Here is a 15,558-nt window from a genome sequence, read left to right as displayed (position 1 = left end):
GGTTGGAAGTCATATTTTGTTTCTAATAAAAGCAGTGTTGAAGTGTGATTACCTGCATTCCGCATTCTGATTTGAGTTTCTTTTAGAATACGTTACTAAGTGTTTAAAAATTAGACTAAAACATTTAGAAGATCCTGGTCATACATAAGGCTTTGCTTATTCAAGTCCTCTGTGATTTGTAAAACCCAAGACTACCAGTGAATTATAAGGAAAGTAAGTTTAATTAAAATGTCAGTTTCCTAAATGTAATTATGTGTTTCAGACTATGAAGGATTATTTTAGGTAGCCTTTTATGAAACACTGGAGGGCACTATTATGAAATTCCCACAGCGAGGGAAGCAATGTGATGAATTTGACAGAGCTGTTTGTGGAGTTTTGAATAAAAATGCCACATCCCATAGATGTGCTATGTCTGTGTCTTGTAATGATGCTGGTTACTGGGAATTAGCCCACTGGAACTGCGGCTGGGTACAATCATTATTTCAAGGTGAGCTGGCCAGATTGGTCATAGGGATAGCCATGTGAACATAGCCAGTGCCTGTCAGCTCATAGATGAACCTTAATTGAATCCAAGAGTAAAGTACTCTGCAGAATCCCAGGAGTGTGAGAGCTGAAGTGAACCTGTTTCCTCCTGGGTGCATCTGTGCTACATTTGAAGAGTAAATGTTCACTTACCAACAATGACCGCAGACAGGGCAGTAGTCCCAGCACCCAGTGAGCTTGCTGGTCCGCCTTGCACTTGGGAATGGGCCTGGATGTAGGGTTTCTAAAGATTCAAAAGTCAGCTAGGTGTAGAGTATTGTCACATAGTTACTGGAATTGGAACTTTCTGCTGTAGATTAGTTCTAGAAGATACCTTTGTATTTCTGCAAGTCTATAAAATAGTTTAGGTTTGCTAACATCTGTCTTCCCATTATCTGTACTTCAATAAGTTATTCATACCCCTCCAGTATTATTGTCTGTACTATGAGAGACTGTACTGGCACAAAAATGAACTTAAATTTTATACAGAACTTTTATTATGTGTACTCTCCATCTTCTGATCGATTAAATGATTTCTCTAATTGTGGTAAAATATTTGGTTTACCGGTTTGACCATTTTAATTGTATAATTCTGTGGCATTAAGTATGTTCAAACTGTTGTGATAAAGAGATACCTTTCAGTGAAGGAAGTAAAAAGGTAGGTTAGGAATTCACATGGAAACATTGTAACAGAAGCTGTGCTAGACCCCCATGTGTAGGAGATATTTTATGGCTAGATACTTTTTTTATTTTGCGTCTTCCTAGACACTATAAAAAAGGTAATTGAGAAAAAAAAGTGATGCCATTTGTATTTCTGTATTAGGCATGGCTGTATTTTACAGTTCACATATGCAATTAATCCTTAACATTCAGATTCAATGGCCTTACATCACAGTGTTTTCAAGCAACCCTGTGGGTCCATTTAATGCATTTATTTCTGATTTTGCTGTAGTACCAACATGGGGCTGCTGACAGAACTTGAGCCCAGCAAGCTGCCCAGCGCCTGCAGCTCACAAAAGCGGCTTGCTTCCTTACATGTTACCAGAATATTACATCTCCAACAGTGATAAAAACTTTTTAGGTGTGAGATCAAAAATGCCCTGCAAAGAACGCTAACTGTAAAAATAATGTAATTTAAAAAAAAAAAACAAAGATTTTTAGATAGAAAATAGAAATGTATATACAGCATTACCAAGGGGACATTAGTAGGAGGAGTATCACGCTTAACAGGGACTCAGATTGTTGGTATCTATAAGTTCCCCTTTGCTTGATCAAGAATAAGAAAACTTGAGCAGTGAAATCACTGCAGCCATTTCATCAGCCCCAGTGCAAAGTATTGTGAAAAATAAAACTTTATGGAAAGTCAAAAGTCAGCTAACTCATGATTATCTGGGGCCGGTGTTGGAACGCTGCAGGTTAAACTGCTGCTTGCAAAACCAGCCTGGTTTGAGTCCCAGCTACTCTGCTTCCAAGCCATCTCCCTGCTAACGTGCCTGGGAAAGAAGTGGTAGATGACTCAAGTGCTTGTGCCCCTGAACTCATGTGGGAGACTTGGATGGAGTTCCAGATGTCTGCTTTAGACCTGGCCCAGCCTTGGCCGTTGTAGCCATTTGGGGAGTGAATCAGCAGACGGAAGAGCCCACTCTCCTCTTTCTCTCCCTTTCTCTAACTCTTCCTTTCAAATAAATAAATAAATCTTTTTTAAAGTATCTATTGACAAAATATGAATTGAGCAGTGAGGGGCTTTGCAAATATTTTCATGAAGTGTTTGCATTAAATCTATCTTCCCACAAGTAAAAGTTGGTTCGAAACATTTATCAAGGCGTTACCTCCTTTCTCTTTGTATCTCTTTTTGTTCCTTGGTCACTCTGTGTATCTCTCTCTCTCTCTCCTCTCTCTCTCTGACTCTATCTCTATCTCTGTCTCTCTCCTAATGTGGACCTAACAAGATTGGCAACATCAGAACTGCCTTCTTGGCAGCTAAATATAAGCAAAGAGGAGAAGACTGAACAGATCAGGTGGCTGACTCCATCTTTCTGTGAGCTTGCATAATCAAAGTACCTAGTGGGGTCAGTGCCATGGCAGAGTAGGTTAAGCCTCTGTCTGAGGCACTGGCATCCCATTTGGGCACTGGTTCAGGTCCTGGCTACTCCACTTTCACTCCAGCTCCCTGCTAATGGCCTGGGAAAGCAGTGGAAGATGGCCCAGGTGGAACACCTGGAAAAAGTTCCACGTACTTGGCTTTGGATTGGCCCAGCTCCAGCCGTCACAGCCATTTGGGGAGTGAACCAGCAGATGGAAGACCTCTCTTTCTGTCTCTCTCTCTGTCTGTAACTCTGCCTCTCCAATAAATACATAAATCTTAAAAACAAACAAACAAACAAACAAACCAGAAAGTACCTAGTGGTATTCCCCTTGTCTTAAAGGAAGCCTCACTTCCTTTCAAAGATACAATGAAATATGCTTATTTGAAGAGGGTAATTAAGACCTTACCACCTTTATGTACATGATCCATTAATTTACTTTGAAGACTAGACATCAGGGGAAGACGGGAAGCTTCCATAAAAGAATAGAGAAAAGAATTAAATGGGGAAGGTGGTACCTAGAGAAATTTTCTGCTTTTTAAACAGTGTTTTTCATTATTTAATGGTGCAGCACATAGTGATAATAGTACAATTTGGATTACGTAGATAAAATATCAACAAGGTATCTACCATTTATTCATACTTCAGTCAAAAAAACAGAGAACTTGTATGGAAGTGGCATTATAAATATAAAAACAAGTATCTGAAATTGAACAATATAGACAGAATAATCTTACTAAATTATAGGTACTTTATATAATATCTTCAGCAGCTTCCCTACCTATTAGATAACAGTTTGCTAACTTTTAACTTTTATGTTTCAGTGAAATCTGTTTTCTTTTAATGTTATTTATATACTTATGATAGAATTCCATATTCAATTTTAGCTTAATGTGTGAAATACCACATCAATAATATGTTAAAAATTTTAGAATATTACTTATTTTAAATAGTGTACCATGATACTCTACTTTGTATTAAACTATATTTGTAATGCTTTAAAATTAACCTAACATTTATCTTTTTTCTGTTTTATCTTACTGGTCTCATTAGCTAAGAAACCTTTCCAGCTTGGACCTACGTCATATCACTGAACTGGATAATGAAACTGTGATGGAAATTGTCAAGAGGTGCAAAAATCTTAGCTCTCTCAATCTCTGTCTGAACTGGATCATAAATGACAGGTAACCATTGAGACATCTTTTCCAGAGGAAAACATTGAATGCGGCTGTGCCTTTTCAAATTGACGTTTAAATTTTGAAAACCATCGAGATCGCGTATATTTTAATGCATCCATCGCTTATAAGTGCAGCAAGCTTTTTATGTTCTTTAATACAAGTATTTAAGCAATTTTAACAGTAGTCTGTTGAATTATATCTTCGTTACCTACCAGGATATATTATTTTTGTCATGTTGATAATTTTGCAACTTCTGTGCTTGATTTTACTGTTAACTTATGAAGGAAACTGATTGCAAGAAACTATCCCAAACGATAGAGTCTTTAGGAAGATGATGTCTGTTCTCTGTATAAACAGAATTTGTTTTGAAAATGGAAATCATGTGATGAACAAATTAATACATTGTATAAAATTTGTAAAATGAGTCATCTTATAATAATGCTAAACCCATTTGTCTTTGCAATATTTTATAATAGAAGAAAAAGATCAAAGATCCCTTGAAAGTTTACTATTATCATGCAAAAAACTGCCCAGTAGCGCTAGCACAACTAACAGGTTCAGGTAGTTCTGTGCACATAAGCATGAGCCAGGATTATTGTCCAGTGACTTAAAAATATTTTAAAGATGAGTCATCAATAATATTTTGCTTTCAAAACAGAAAGCACTATTTCAGCTAAAATTAGAACCTCCTAGGGTTGGAATCTTTTTGAAGTAATGGAGTTTGTGTCAGATCATGTTTTAAATTTAAGATGCCCCCTCTCACTTTTACTTTCCTTTCTGCTTTAAAATAAAGTCTTGTATATTCCATTTTCCCCAACTGTGGTAAATTCTAGTGACATTTTGTTCAGTTACATGGAATTACCCTTAAGCTATGAGTTAGCTTTGGCATGGCTCTTGCTCAGTAAAATCTCTCAATTTTTCTTGAAAAATTTACTGATCTCGAATGGGCACATGGTCATCATTTAAAAATTGTGATTTTTGAGTAATGTTTGCAATATTAAATATATCAAAATATGAAGAAGATTGATATCATTTTATAAAGTAAAATTCTCTGTAATCAATACTGTTCTATATAGGCAGTTATATGACAATTTAAAATAAGCTTTAATAAGTTTTCCATAAAAATAAGAGAATAAAGTACATAAATAAACATTATCCCATGGATTTTAAGTGTCTAAAAATAACTTAATATTGAGAAAAATTTCTTAGCAATGCATTGAACTAAAAGGAGAAAAGTTTCTGTAACAGAATGCTTATATTCTGTAATAGTTTTCTGTATACCTGATGTATGTAGAACAGTCAGTAATTGGAGAATACTGTAGTTAAGGTGCAGTCTGTATGACATTCGGGTTATTTCCAAAGTAGACATTTTACTTAGGTCTCTGATTTGTATTATTTACAAAAAGATGTTCAGGGATTTCTAGTCATCTTGCTCGTAAAATGCTTGTTTAGCCAAAACTGGGTGATTTGCAAATGAAAACACGGGCAGCCATCATTTTGCCTTTCCTTCCCTGTGTTGGGCTCCATGTACACAAAGCTTGTGCTATTTCATTTTTTTTCCTACTTATCTTTAGCGGTTATTTGATCTTAAATATATGTAATGTAGAGATTTATTTGCAAGGAATGAAAGTGTATTTTTATGTTTTTAATAGAAAAGTTTGGATTGAGAATACTTGCATTTTAATGAGATTGAGCAGTAGACTTTCAAAGATCAGACTCTTAGGTTTTAATTACACTACATGCACTTATCCTGTGTACTGTAATAGAACTTTCAAACATTAAAACCCACTTTGCGGTATCATCTAAATTACTCATCTCATTGTTCTTGCCATACTGCATTACTAAGCTAAGTAATATTTGTAATTATATTGGTATAAATCTAGGACTTCCCATCAGACTTAATTATAATCTCAGCACTTAGCTGAGATGGGTTAGTAACCTTTCATAGAGAGAGCACTGGAATGACTAATGCATTTAGCCTATCAATTAGTTTCTATTTTACATTTGTTCATTATGATCATCCCTCAGTAAATCAGGAAGCACTTGTTAACCTCCGACTAAATACTTGGTGCTGTGTCTCAGACTGTGGGGCGCTGAGTCCCTGCTGCTCTTGAAGGTTGCTCTCTTTAGGTGACATAAGACTCAATGGTAGTAATGAGCCTTGTCAGAATGGAGGGGATGGAAGTAACCTTTGTTACCCAGGTAATCGATAGGCACTTTGCACATGTTCTCATTTAATCCCTTCACCGTCTTTTTTTCGGGGCGGAGGTCATACTATTCCTATTCAACTTAGATCATTTGTTTGACTTTTATTTGGCTTTTTGGTGGATATAATTTTTTGTCATTGCTGCAGTAAAAACTAGGTGAGGAAAAATGAGAAGAAACAAATGAATGGCTTTCCCCTCTCTTTCCCCTCTCATACTTGGATTCACACACAATTGACATTTATATGAAACTCTTAGTTTATTGTTTTAGTAAGCTCTTTATTTTATATTAAGTGTATAACAGAACCTTGAGGTACTATTTTATATAAAATGTATTATAAGCCTCTATTTTTAATGTTGCTAGTGTTAATAAAGGATTGCTCACATTAAGGTAAGCTTTGATATTTATCTCAGTTCTTATATAAGATTTATTCTAGGGTTGAGAAGTTCTCACCTGTGAAAATTTTTCTTTGAAGTTCAAAATTTTCAAAATAGGTTGTGGTTGGTGGACTACTGTCAGGCTCATGGTATCTGCATTTATGGTCCCGGAATTGATCTATGTGACTATGACATGCTATGCTGTTCTTTATCTTTGTTTTTCTAAAAGCATTTTCTGCATTTAGAAAGTTAAACAGTGTGATATTTTCTTGTATGCATAAAGATGGTCTAGTAGTCATTTGACATTTAGCATTACTTTTGAATACAAGTAAAAATCCAAGTGTTTTGTGAAAAGAGGACACTGACTATTTCTATCAATGATTTAAATTAAACATCTGGTTACTATGTCTGCAGCTAAGTTTATTGAAATATTTATTTGTATTTGATATAAATCTTTTGTTGTTCACATCCAGTTTGGTCTTCAACATTTTTATATGCTTGACACAGAATCTAAAAGCAGCACGTTTCAGATGTGGAAAGCTGATCGGTAAACGACTGAGTTCTGTGCAATTCATAGCAATATGCTTAGAACAGCTCTTTTGTTCTTCTTTGCCAATAAGGATGAAAAGAAATATGGTTGATTTTAGTAGATGTTTATGAAAGCTCTTGTTAATGTTTAAATTAACTATCAAAAAAGGTCATAAAGCCCCCATTTTCAATTTTTCACATTGGTCCTAAAAAGCTGGGTCAGTCCTGTAATCTCTATCCCTGTTTTCAAATATACAACCCTTTCATTGACAGTTGACCATGATTCCTCCTGAATTAGAATTTTACAGGATAACAAATCAAGAGAAATGAGAGACCATAGCATCCATTAGCTAAAGTCACAAAGTGTAACAAAAGCCAGGGTTGTTATAAGTAAATCATTTTAGTGTAATTTGCTGTGTTAATCTTAAATTTATGTAGAGGAAGCTCTTGCATCACTGTGTACTCTACAGTTTAGAGAATTTAAATCTTAGACTGTTGTGGCCAATTTCTTTCAAGTATATAATAAAGTTTATAATATATTTAGATTAACTTCATATGTGTGAGAGTTTAGAATAGTAGCTATAGGTATTTTCTCTTTAAATGAAACTTTAAAAAAAAAAAGAAAAAGATTGTTTTATTTTGAAAGGTAAGAAAAGAGAGGAGGGGAGGGTCTTTGATCTGCTGGTTTACTCCCCAAATGGCCACGCAGTGGCAGGGACTGGGCTAGTCCAAAGCCAGGAACCAATAGGTTCTTCCAGTCTCTGGTGTGGTTACAGAGGCCCAGAGACTTAGGGATCATCCACTGCTTTCTCAGGCCCATTATCAGGGAGCTGGATGGGAAGTGGAGTAGCCGGGATTCAAACCTGTATCCATTACACCGCAACACCAGCCCCTACGTGAAACTTTCAAATAGGAACATTTGCAGTTGCAAAGTAATGGGCCACCGTTGAATCCAGTCCGCAGAACCATTTCGTTCAGTGTATAGTGTATATTTGAAAGTATTGAATTAGTTGCCACCAGTTTAAAAATTGGGATCGTTCACATCAAAATACTGCATTCGGGCCTTTTCTTGGCGAAGTTGGGGTTTAGCAACACCAGGCCCACATTTTGTCATATCAACAATCTTTCTGCAATGAGGTGTGGACTGCTCTCTAGGGCCATTCTCCCAGCTGCCCACCCCTGCCTTCCTCCAGGCAGGCCCCCTTCTTTTATATTACCCTCTTGTTCCCCATCCACTGAATTCTCCTTCATTGAAGTCCAGAATGTAGAGACTTTTGCTTATTTCATATTTTAAATCAAACAGTTTCTTTAAAATTTAGCCTGATAAATTATATTGACAGCTAACATAGAGCTCACTGATGTCCCTAAATTAGTCCTTTGTTATTTCAGGCTCCAGAACTTGGCCAACAGGTAGAAGTTAGAGAGGGGGGCAGCATTTGACCTGTAATAAGTTAAAATGTCCTTTTTTTATGGAGTGCCATCTGAAAGTAGAGAAGTCACTCTACTTCGCAGAGTGCTGTGAAACGGTTCCCAGCATTAGGAGGAGGTTTGAACTAGTTTGCTAAACGTGACTTCAGACCCATAAAGTTGTTCATTTTAAAATGAATTCATTGGCAGCGTTTAGTATTTAATTCATGATTCCTTTGCTTGAAGTATTAAGAAAAATCTTAATACCCTGATTCTCTTTTTCTACAGAAAAAGCAGTTTTTTAGTCTTCTCAGTTTACTGAGGTTAAAGTTGTCGAGTGACACATTACTTCACCACCCTTTGAATGAGGCTGACAGCACCTTGGCTCATGTAGAACTCAATGAGGCTTTATATAAAGATTTTTCTAACTCCCTTGGTCTTCTCTGGATGTTTATTCTGTTTCTTCTTTCAAATTTCCGTTGATTCAATAAAAAACGGTGATATTTAGAAATAAAGTTCAGAGAGGATTTGAGCAGGTGTTGGTGAAATAAAATATTTGCTGAGTGCCCATTGTGTTTTATTTCCAAGAATTGTTTTGAGAACATATGCTATATATTGTATTTATAAGTGTTCAAGGACTGAGTGGATAATCTACCATCTTCCTGTGAATGTCATGTCACAGTGGACTTAGAGTTTTATTTCATTTCAATCCCCTAATATTACTTAATTCTCCTAGAGACTGAGGTTTAAAGTTTGTCCAAGGGGGCAAAGCTCTCCATTAAATCTAGCAGACATAGGCGAATTTGAGTCGGAGAATATTTTGTTTTCTATTAAAGTTAAGTGGTCTGGAGAAGAGGAATACTTTTCACCTTGGAGTATTGAGTGTGAAGTTTGAGCAATTTTCTCCTATAAAAGCCTGAAGACTTAGAAATAAAGAGGCGGCAAAAATAATGCTGACTGTTGAAGCAGCTCCATAGTGGTATTTATAGCTGCACTGCTCTGCCTCCGTAGAATGCCCGGCAGTCCACCTGCATACATTTAGTGCCTAATAATGATTGTGGGCTGGGTCAGTGGAGCTGTAGTAAAACTGAATTTTACCTTAGTTCTGTAATCCACTGAATGGTTTGTGTGTGTTCCACAGCATTTATACATGTTTTCACAAAAAAAGATTAATGAAATATATTCACTGATTTCTGGGAGGATTTTAGGGACAAAAAAGTGTCTTTCAGAGCGAGTAGCATTAGTTTGAGGTAGACATATTTTGGCACTCACTCTTGCATTCATAATTATTTGTAATACCATCCCTAGACAGTTTAATATTGGAGGAATTATTCTTCAGCCTTTCAGAAATTCTCCAAAAATGATGTCTTCTGTGTCCTTTATCCATTAGCCTTTATCTTCAAAATATGATTGCTTTTGTAGTACCAGCGAGCCTGAGTGTATATGCCCTCCCCCTTTTTCCTGGAGCAAGGATAATAACAGTACAGTCTGAGCCGGACACTGTGCTGAGTGTTGACACACGTTTCATTTAATCCCTGCAACAACCCCGAGGAAGGAATTATTAATCCCATTTTCAACCAGAGGAATTTAGGAGCAGAGTGTTGGACAGCTCACAGCGAGTGGAATCAGGGCTTCTCAGAGTTCAAGATTTAACCACAAGGGGCGCATCGTCTCCCAGTGCCTTCTGCCTCCTACTAAAAATCAGTGATCATGCTTCCTACTTTGCTGCGGAGTCTCCGCCGTGTCTGCTGTCTTGGCATTCTGGCAGGTCTAGCATTTGTGCTGCTGCTGTTCCTGCTCCTGCTGCTGCCCCTGCCTGACTTGCAAAATGTCCCGGTTTGGTTGATAAATTTTGTGGTCAGCTGGCCTCAGACATCAGGCCATGCTGCTGTCTGTCATCAGAGTGCCGCCTCCTCTTTTCCTTATGAGAAATCTAAGAGGTGACAAGTTTCGGATATTTACACTGCATACAGAGATACAGATTTTTAAAAGCAGCTTGTTCTGTGATAAACTGCAATCTTCCCAAACAACTCCATTTGTAAATATTCTTAACTTCTGAAATTCCTTGAGGAAAAGTAGAGAGTCTTCTATCACACTTGCCTCATTGTTTCAAGAAGAATTTCACGGATGAATTTTGAGTAGGTATTTATTTAAGCATGTAATGATGCGCATTGACTTTTACAAATATTTCATTATCTGTGGATGTTCTCTGTCAATTGTAGCAAATATTTAGCTATGGCAGAGTAAAGAAGAATACTGAATATATACTTTGAATAAGTGATCTCTCAGTTAGGAATAACAGCTTTAACTTCACCAAAGGATTCAATACTCTGGGTAAGAAATAATTGCCATAACCAAGTTGTACGCTTTCCCAAGTATAAGTGATTTTTCATTCAAGGATATTTCTCTACAAAAGGCAAAGTCTCTTTGATAAAATGATTTGTGCATTTGTCCTCCAGTTAGATGCTTATTTTATTCAAATTTAAAGAAGCTTTTTCAGTTGTTTGGTAGGTAATATTATTGAATATTGGCTCTTTCAGTATTTCCAGTTACTAAATATGCAGTTATTGCATTGTTAAGAAAATATTCAGTAATACGTAACACCAGTGTTTCACCTGGTGCAATCACTTTTGAAAAGGAAATCTGTGTGAGATGCACATGTCTCAGCCTGCTTTGATTTTTAACTCCAGGACTACAAAGGAAAGGAAAGGGAACTGAGTTTGGTGTGGGTGACTTGGGCTCATTGAGTCTATACGTTCATATTATTTTGCCTAATAGAAAAACATGAATTTTATTATAGCTCTAGCAGATATATTTGTATACTGTATATATTTCTATATTGTCTGCATAAGTGAACATTTCCATAAATAAAAACAGAGTTTCCATAGAAGCATTTTGTGATGTTCCTGGATGTGCTACTCTAAATACTGCTAGGACTTTTGTGTTTTTTGGGCAGGTAAAAATGAGTAAACAGATATGGCTAGCATTCAGTTTAGGGGATTTAAAAACAAAAAAGCCCTTGTTCTCTATGTTTGGAAATCAGAACTTATGATCAAATCATAGAAAATAATGAGATACATATCATATGCTGATAAATGCAGTGCTGTAAATCCATGGATTTAAAGTCTTGCCAACCTCAAAAATATTTTTAAAATTCCCAACAATGAAGAAAATCTTCATATTTTGATGAAAATGATGATACTTTATTGACTGCTTGGATAAATTTAAACCATCCTTCCCTCCCCAACATCTCCCAGGAGTTGTCTTATTCTTAATCTCCCAAGCCAGAAATGGTAATTAAAATAACTCACAGTTGTCAAAATTTTAAAAGTGTATGATAAATGAAGCCCAGTAAATAGTGAAAATATGAGAAAGGTGATTAAATCTGACAATTTTCTTGTAAAAGGCTTGAGATGATAAATATCTCCTGTGATTAGTTATTAATTTAGTGCAAGGGATTTTGCTTCAGCCTAAAATATTTTATGAGCAGTGGCATAAAGAAGTATTTTAGAAGATAGGTACACACATGTTTAGCCAGAGGAGAAATTGCTGGAACTTGATTCGTGATAATTAAAAATGGCAGAGCTGACATGCGTGTGCCTGGGCCATTTTTTGCATGACAGTCCTGTTAGAAATTTGGAAAGGAGGTATTTCCTGAAGACATGACGAATGACAGAACACTTTCAGCCCGAACTCTTAATGCCTCGTGAAAACAGAAAGGGTTTTATGTATATCATTCCTCAACTGATAAGATAATTTAAGTCAGTATAAAATTACTTGTTACTGAAGTAAGAAATAGTTGCATTGCTACTCATACATTCCCTTAAAATGAATACAAATGCCTTGATAGTTAAGGGAAAGATGAAATAATACCGGAGTTGGTAATGATGTACCACATCACATTACCTTTGGGCTGCATCTGCGGCCCGTGGCCCTGTGTGTGGCATGTATCATTGTGTGGCTGCGTGGTGTTTTGTTTCTGAGTCTCTCCTTGGAAGAACCTGTGTCTTCATCTTGGCCCTCTACCCTTACCTCATCCCACATCTGGCGCCTCACACAGGGCCTCGCTTGCAGAAGTAATTTAATATATGCATGTTGAGAGAATTATAAATGCTGTCTTTGAAGGATGATTAAATCTACTTTTAAATTTGGCTCAAACTTTGGCTGAAATCCAGGCAATTCGTTCAAATATTCCACTTCTTCCAGATTTATTTATTTCTGAATAAAGTTGAAGCTTAATAAAGTGAGGATTTAATGTCATTGTCTGGATTCAGATACAGCATTCTTTACGTATTGTGTGCTGTTTAGGCCCATAGCCTGCCTTTTTCTTTTTTTCGTTACAAGAAATAGAATTTTAATGTACTAACATTGGGTTTTACCCTGCGTGTAGGGACTCTGGGATGCTTTTAGATGAAGAACCAGAAACATGACTTACCGGTTCGTGTGTAATAGCACCTATATTAGTTGCAAAGAGGCAGAAGTGAGAAGAATGGGGCTGTGTTAGAAACAGTGGGGCCCGTTTTTCCTCAGGTCTTCTCACAGTCCTTTTAAGTGCTGCTCTTTACATACGAGTTTAGTATTTGGTTAATTGCTACCATGAACCTAAACATACTGATTAAGGCCAGGTTCAGTTAGAACAATTATCTGGTTAATTGCTCTGGTGCAAAATAGGCTAAAAATATCATCAGAACATCAAGTTGTGAAAGCCCTGGCAGGAGTTTCAAAACCACCAAGCATACCTACTGCAAATCACATCAGCAAAGCAATTAATTTAGGCTAATTGCTTTTCTGTTTGTTCAAGATGCACTTTGGAACTGTCTTTTGAAATCCTGGCAATTAAGATTAGTAAGCAATACAATTAAAAATGTTGGATAGTTACTATTTTTCAAAAGGGTTGACTATTCCATACAAACCTACCTAGTATATCTTTCATCCACCTATGATTTTGAAATAATTAAACAAATTAAGGTTATTTTAGACAAAGGATTTCCCGTAAAAATAAATTGTAAAGTAGATTACCTATTCCTGAATTGTACTATGGGGTTGTCTTCAAGCCCCAATTATTGGTTTGGATTATCAGATTACAGCCTCTTTTAATATTATGAGAAATAGCTAGCCATCAGATTGACATTGGCTAGTGGCATTTCCTTTAGTTAATGTATGGTTGACTTCTCATGGTATAATAAGGATTTTCAAATTCTTAAAACCCAGATTAGGCACACATCACATTATTGAGGTTGTCCCTGTTATTGAATATTATAATTTTTGGCAGCACCAATTTGTCTAAAATTGAAAACTGCTTGAGTTCCCAACTGTTTCTCTATGAAGCAGATCGTCAGCTGAAAATAATGTCAGTTTTAGGAATCAGTTCCTCATTGGCAAATGTAGCCATGCCATTAGTGGGGGAATTAACCATTTCCTAGACTGCTTCTCTGATCACCTTGGCGTCAAACAGCAAGCAGCTCTTTCATTTACCTCTCTTCTTCCGTAAGCAGTGACTTTCATTGTGCAGTGTGCTCAGTAGCTTATCATGCACCTAGAAATTGTCCAAAACAAGTGGATTGCATTGGGTTGGATTAAGGACTGGGGCTCGAGTGATGAGTTTTTTGGAGACACATGCATGTTAAAAGGACATCCTGGTATCATTTTCTGACTCTCTGTGGCTTTGAGGAGAAATTTAGAAATATAGTCAGTGAAATGGGATTTAATATAATGCACTAAGAATAGGTATCAAGTTTTACTTTAGCATTCTACTTTTTATGAAAATTATTTACTACAATAAATTTGATATATTAATTAACCATGAGTAGATCTCTGGGTCTGGCTAATGAATTGCATTCCAAGACTAAGTTTTTTTTTTTTTCTCTAGTGATAATTTTCATAGAAAAGAACAAAAGCATATGTGCTTCTTAGAATGCTGTCATTTTTCTTTACTTTTTTTTTTTTTTTTTTGAAAGGCAGAGTTAGACAGTGAGAGAGACAGAGAGAGACAGAGAGAAAGGTCTTCCTTTTTCCATTGGTTTACCCCCCAAATGACCACCACAGCCAGCGTGCTGCAGCCGGCGTGCCGTGCCGATCCGAGCCAGGAGCCAAGTGCTTCCCCCTGGTCTCCCATGCAGGTGCAGGGCCCAAGCACTTGGGTCATCCTCCACTGCACTCCCCCGGGCCACAGCAGAGAGCTGGACTGGAAGAGGAGCAACCGGGACAGAATCCGGCGCCCCTACCGGGACTAGAACCTGGGGTGCCGGTGCCGGTGCAGGTGGAGGATTAGCCAAGTGAGCCGTGGCTTACTTCATTCATAAACTTCGTATTTCAGAAAGTGCTACATAATCCAGATTTCTTGGTGATGCTATTTATTGTGACATGCTGAATTTGAAAACTGCTTGTTGAAGGTAAAAAAAAAAAATGGAAATAAGTGTGTTGAGTAGATCAAATAGAAAAGTCTTGAACACTCTTAGAACACAGAAAAACCAGCCAACAAACCAACCTGTATGATGGTTTTGGTCATTGCTTCTAGATCTTGGTCTTCTTTGGAATCCATTACTGAAGCATTCGAGCTGTGTTACTCCCGTGTGGGCAAAATGCAAGCTAGTGCTTCTTCTGTTCTTCAAAACTTGAATTCTGCAGTTTTATCCATGAAATGACTGGAGCTATAAAAATTCATCTCTCTTTTACAGACTGTAGAAGATAGCAAAATATAGTCCCAAATTTTCTCTATTCATTTATGCACTTATTGTGCAATGCGACATTGCCTGCCGTCCCAGCAAAAGGTAGAATGGATTCTCTGTCACCTTGCATCTCGGCTGGCTTTGTGGCTTGCTCTGATCGAGAGCACATGATGAAAATTATGTTGTGGTACTTCTGAGCTTTGACTTCAAGAGGCCTTGAACTTCTGTTCTTGCCTTTTTGGACTCCTGCTACCAACATATGAATAAGCCCGGAGGATGAGGGACCACGTGATGGTAGAGGTTTTGCCAGCAGTGTGGACCACCTATCAGATGTGTGAGGTAAAACTGGTCTCAGTGAAACCTTTAGAGTCCTGATAGCTGTAGTGAAGCTCTCAAAGCTGCTTGGGTATGCACAGGATCAATCAGTGGCCCTAGGATTGTGAGCGAGTTGAGTGTTGTTTTCTCAGTAAGTTTTGCCGCGATTTGTATACAGCAATTGATGATGACTTGTGGCTGCCATATGTTGGGAGTTTTACATTGTCAGGCACAGTGCTAAGAGCTTTTCATTCATTATCTTATTTAATTATCA

At 37.0% G+C, this 15,558-nt stretch overlaps 1 protein-coding gene across 1 annotated transcript in view; it reads left to right on the top strand.

Annotated features, from left to right (window-relative positions):
• FBXL17 (F-box and leucine rich repeat protein 17) overlaps nucleotides 1-15,558 on the top strand; it is a 533,662-nt gene that overhangs the window by 176,146 nt on the left and 341,958 nt on the right. Inside the window, exon 6 of the mRNA XM_002713874.5 lies at nucleotides 3,660-3,790. Within this exon, the coding sequence (XP_002713920.4) occupies nucleotides 3,660-3,790 (131 nt within the window). The remainder of the gene's footprint in view (nucleotides 1-3,659; nucleotides 3,791-15,558) is intronic.

The sequence above is a fragment of the Oryctolagus cuniculus genome, chromosome 14, assembly GCF_964237555.1.
Source record: "Oryctolagus cuniculus chromosome 14, mOryCun1.1, whole genome shotgun sequence".
NCBI lineage: Eukaryota > Metazoa > Chordata > Mammalia > Lagomorpha > Leporidae > Oryctolagus > Oryctolagus cuniculus.
The sequence above is the reverse complement of the archived record's forward strand: the minus strand, read 5'-3'. Positions and strand labels throughout refer to the sequence as shown.